The sequence below is a fragment of the Anarrhichthys ocellatus genome, unplaced genomic scaffold (assembly GCF_004355925.1).
Source record: "Anarrhichthys ocellatus isolate YVR2014 unplaced genomic scaffold, GSC_Weel_1.0 scaffold7, whole genome shotgun sequence".
NCBI classification, from domain to species: Eukaryota; Metazoa; Chordata; class Actinopteri; order Perciformes; family Anarhichadidae; genus Anarrhichthys; species Anarrhichthys ocellatus.
The window spans coordinates 9,024,301-9,029,428 of NW_022280037.1; the positions used below are offsets into that span (position 1 = coordinate 9,024,301).

General features: G+C 42.5%; 1 protein-coding gene across 5 annotated transcripts in view; it reads right to left on the reverse strand.

The window, feature by feature from the left end:
- Window positions 1-1,671: 1,671 nt before the first annotated feature.
- The window catches only part of LOC116383865 (serine/threonine-protein kinase PAK 2-like), a 10,660-nt gene continuing 7,203 nt past the window's right edge, over window positions 1,672-5,128 (reverse strand). For all 5 annotated transcript variants that reach the window (XM_031848030.1, XM_031848029.1, XM_031848032.1 and 2 more), the window contains exons 11-15: window positions 4,960-5,077; window positions 4,623-4,722; window positions 4,326-4,522; window positions 4,077-4,214; window positions 1,672-3,723 (exon numbers count right to left, since the gene is read on the reverse strand). In XM_031848030.1, the coding sequence (XP_031703890.1) occupies window positions 3,637-3,723; window positions 4,077-4,214; window positions 4,326-4,522; window positions 4,623-4,722; window positions 4,960-5,077 (640 nt within the window). In that variant the 3' untranslated portion in view covers window positions 1,672-3,636. The remainder of the gene's footprint in view (window positions 3,724-4,076; window positions 4,215-4,325; window positions 4,523-4,622; window positions 4,723-4,959; window positions 5,078-5,128) is intronic.

The window sequence follows — 5,128 nt, forward strand, 5'->3', positions numbered from 1 at the left end:
AATACATTTAAGAAGGCAAACACACAGCTGTCCTTGTGAAACTGAAAAAGCAGAGGTGAGGTGTCACAACAGTTCATCACGTCTTGAAACTTTTCTATTTTGTCTCTCTTGTCTGCAAACTTTTTACCTTTTTTTCACCAGTTTTTTTAATGTTCCATGTCTCACTAACATGTGTACGCTCCCATTTCTGGCAAATGGATCCGTGTTGAACACAGCATCACCTGACACTGATTCATTCACTGCATAAAGAAACAACGTGCTGTTTCACAACAGAGAGGAAATCTTTCCTCAAAGACAAAGCTAACGTGTCTGTTGAGGTCTACTCTCTGAGTCTTGATGTTAGTTTAATGAAAGTCAATATTGTACACATCAGAAACACATCTGCCATTTCTTCTGCATTTCATTATATAACCTGTTTGCTTATAAATGTGCAACACAGTAGGTTATGTCACAAAGTGTACTTTAGCTTTTGTTTTAAAAGAGGACCGAATGTCTTCTGCATTCATTTCATTTCTGTAATTGAACATCTGGAGCTGTAAAGGGGAACAAAACCTGAATGTCAGGGACATGAAAATCAGAGTTTCACTTTCCTTTTGACTGGGGGTGAATTTCAGGAAGTGTCTGTATGGCTGTGCTTTGGGTGACTGTGCTAATGTTCAGGCGAGCAGTGGTGCAAATCAGAATCTCCTGCAACAGGTCACAGCTGCACCACAGCAATCTGTACGCGGTCTCATTTGAGGGAGGTTTTTGTACGACTCTGTATCACTGTGTGCGCAGTCCCACATATGCTCCCATACAGTAGTAATCTCCTGCATCCTCAGCCTGGACTCCACTGATAGTCAGAGTGAAGTCTGGTTCAGATCCACTGCTGCTGAAACGACTGGGTGCACCAGATTGACGGCTACTTATTTTGTAAAACAGCAGTTTGGGAGGCTGTCCAGGTTTCTGCAGGTACCAACTGAGATCATCGTCGACGCCTGCACTTGCTGTACAGCTCAGAGAAACCCTCTCTCCCACTCTAGCAGACTTTGATGCAGGAGACTGAGTCACAGACGGATTGGCCGTCGATCCTACAAGAAAATAAGACATTTCCATTGTGTTTAATATATTATATAAAGAACAGTTCAAACTTACAACCCTTACTTACTCTGTTTAGGTAAAGGTTGGTTCGTGCAGTAGCTATAGAGTCAAATAAATCAGATCAGTTTCTCACCCTGATTGTAGACTGCCAGCATCAGCAGGGAAACCAGTAACATCTTCATTATGGATATGTTTGTGTGAGTGTGATAGATTAAAACAATGTTACCAGGCACAAGACATGGCGCCTTAAAAACGGCTGATGCGCAGTGAAGCACAGCAGATATTCAAATTATAATGAATGTGGGTGAACACTCACGCCTGAGTGCCATCTGTGCGTTTCTGCTACAGAAAGATGAATACCGCCCTCTTGGGTCAAAATAGGAGAATGTAAACTAATTTGAATCGTTCATATCACGGATGGATCCTGAGCTTATGAGCCCCTAAACACAGACATGTAAAAGACCCCCCATCCCTCTATTCTAGGAGAAAGACCCTCACACTCCATGTAGTATGACTTTGTGGGTTTCCTTTTCTCTGCGTTTTGGTTGTTATGCATCTCTTCGTAGTCTCTTTCAGTGATCTAGACACAAGTCTTAGGTCCACCTTTAATAATAATTTACATACTGTATGGATGATATTCAACGCCAGAAGTTGTTGGTTTCATGATTAACAACACAATCATGTTTAAACTCTTCAATCACTCATATTAAACGTATAACTGGAATGTGTTTTCAGGTCAAAGGCCACATAAGTGTTTTCCAGCCTGTTAATAGTATTTGCAAGTACTCCGTATGCGTGTCAACCTGTTGAGTACCATTCGAGCGGGTTTTACATCATCGTGCATCTGTTTAAGGCAGTAAATGTTTTTTAAATGCTTTCCAGGGATTGTCTAAACTGGAACATCTCATCTCAACCCCATCTCATTTAGTACTCAAAGTTAAAACATCACTTCCAAACACTGCTTGACTCAGGTGTGGCTCGATTGTCTCAGGCTTATCAACGCATTTTATGGTTTGGAGTCCATAATTACACAGTTTCAGTGAACCGAGGATGAATTGGTACACAAAGAAAATGTCTTCTGTTGTGTTAGTTACAAATATGAAACAATGATAAACATACTTTTTAAAAGCTGTTAAAATAAAAAAAAAATAAAATACAGGACATCACCAACACATGATATACAAAAAGAATTCAAAGTCTTCCTCCAGTTCCAACGCATTCAAACAAACATTTTCATACAGTTTTTGTGTCGAACTCGCACCAACACACCAACAGTAAGGCATCTATTGTAAAAGGGACAGCTAAAGACAGAACATCTAGAAGAAACATGGTGAGTGTTCAGACGGCTTTGCATAGTGTGCAGAAGAGTCTGCACAGAGAGTTTGACAGCAGAGGTGTGTGAAGTCTGAGTCAAGTCCATTGACGATAGTGTATTTTGGTGCCTGGTAACAGCTGAATAATTGAACGTTTCATGTACAAAAACTTGAATCCCATTCCAGTGACGTACAGGGTAAACAAGGACATACTGGTATGGCTTTTCCGCTGCGTTGTCCCGATGGTGTGGGCTACAGTACAGCACAGTATTGGTACACTCTATAGTTTTCCACGCCACTTTCAAAGCTATTGGACCCGGTCAGGAAGCACATGTGTAGCCATAAAAACAGCAACAGTGGTAACAAGTTGCAACGGTTCCAGTCTCTCCACACACCAAAATTCTTGGGATATTGTGAGATATCTCAAGTGATAAAACTTATATCCGATAGAAAAAATGTAATGTACTATAAAAAAAATATTTGCTATAATAATAATAATAATAATAATAATAATAATAATAATAATAATAATAATATGTCTCATAGCTGAGAGAAGCTCCTAACTGGCCGAAGAAAAGGCTCAAAATAAGAGCAACTTCTTCTCAAACTACGCCAAAGAGTAATTCACAGAGCAAATTGGCATTAAAAGTTACCTCTGAAGTCATTACCTGCTGCAGCTAATGCACAACGTCTTTTATATTGAAGCATATTTTGATGACAGCTCACCAACAAATTCAAACAATCCAGTAACAGCAGAGATGATGGTTTGCATAACTCGCAAACCAGTTTGCAGCCCTGAAGAAGTTGGACTAGCATTGGCATTCCTCATACCGAAATGCCTCCAAAGGACTGATTAGATGTTTTTGTGAATATGGCACTTGATGTGTGAATAATCTTGAACCTTTGCAACAGTGAAACCACATTCCTAATATGCATACTGTAGTAAGTAACCAGTGTCAACATCAACAACAACACACACACACACATGCTCTGGCTGCAACAAATAGAAAAAACACCTTATGGCTGTGATATGCGGCTTTAGAACAAGGCACAAAAAAAGGGAAGGAGAAATCTGGCACCAGTACAGAAACACCGCAGAGGAGTTTTGTGAACCTCTGGGGCAAAAAAAAAAAACAAAAAAAAAAAAACTAGCAGGTTGCTGATGGTCATCAAACGCAGGAGAAGATAACGGCTGGTTTGGCTGTCGTTGGCATCCGCTCTTATAGTCCTGAGAGACTGGGATTTAGCGATTGCTCCTCATGGCCTCCTTGGCTGCCAGGATGAGCGGGGTGAGGCTGGACAGAGGCTTGGCCAGCTTCAGGAATGGGTGCTACAGACAGACGGGCAAAGGAGGGAACGCATGGAATAAAATGTGCCGAGGAAGGAATTTCATTTTTCTGGATTAACTCACATCAGTGACCTACGTACAGTACAAGACAATTAACTTGAGTCTTTTTACAGGCACACATGCTAAACAAGTTCCAGCTTCATAGTTGTGAAGACTTGCTGCTTTGCGATATCTTACAATTTTCTGACATTTCTTAGACAATATCAAACAATTTAACGACAAACAAATCGGCAGATTAATTGCTATTGACAATATTTTCATCTGCAGCCCTGACGTGCGTTATATTTCTGAGAGGGATGTATTGATATAGCGAGTGTGTCGGTCTCCTCTCTTACCTGCAGCAGTTCTCTGCCTGATCCTCGTTTCTCCACATCCATCTCCAGACAGCGGGACAGGAAAGATCTGAAGACAGGAGACAGCTTCTCTGGACTCTGCAGCTCAGGAGTCCCATTGGTGGCGATTAAATACAATGCCTAAGACGAGCATAGTGTCATGGGAAGAAAAGGCAGTGGGTTACAATCTTTAAGTAATCTAATAGGAATTGAATAGCAACCTGTCCATTGTTTCTCTCGGCAGACACTCACCCTGAGAGGGTTCTCGTTGAGGTATGGAGGCTCTCCCTCCACCATCTCTATGGCCATGATCCCCAGAGACCAAATGTCCACTTTGGGGCCGTAGGCTTTCCTGGTCACCACCTCTGGAGCCATCCAGTACGGGGTTCCCACCATGGTGCTACGTTTGCTCTGCTCTGGAGTGATCTGGGCACAGAAGCCGAAGTCAGCTGCAAAGAGAGAGAGAAAAACAATAATTAGATATCCAATCAGATATGTGCAATATGTGTCTGTGGATCTGTGCATGTTTGCACGGTCTCTCCCTCTTACTGAGTTTGACTGATCCGTCCATCCCCAGCAATACGTTGTCACTCTTGATGTCTCTGTGGATGACCTGGTTGGCGTGAAGAAACTCCAGAGCCTGGAGGACCTGGATGCAGAGAGGGAGTAGGGTTAGGATCCCCCAAAAGCAAGTCCACGTGTGACGCGATACTTATTCCTTCCCATCCTTTCACACTATTCCACTGACCTACAGGTGGCAGTAATGCACAAAAAAACCCCACAGTAATATGCCGGCAAAGGCCGGGAAGACAAAGAGGACTGCAAGATAGTAAACATGGATGTAATCAGGTTCCAACACTTTGACAGGTTTTGTAGAGAATCATACCTCTCTGCAGACGGCTGCGATCTGAGCCTCGTCCATGCACGTCTCCGTCACAACATCAGTGAGGGAGCCACCAGCCAGGTACTCCATCACCACGAAAAGCTCGTCTCCTACGAGGAAACTAAACACACACACACACACACACACACACACACACACACACACACACACA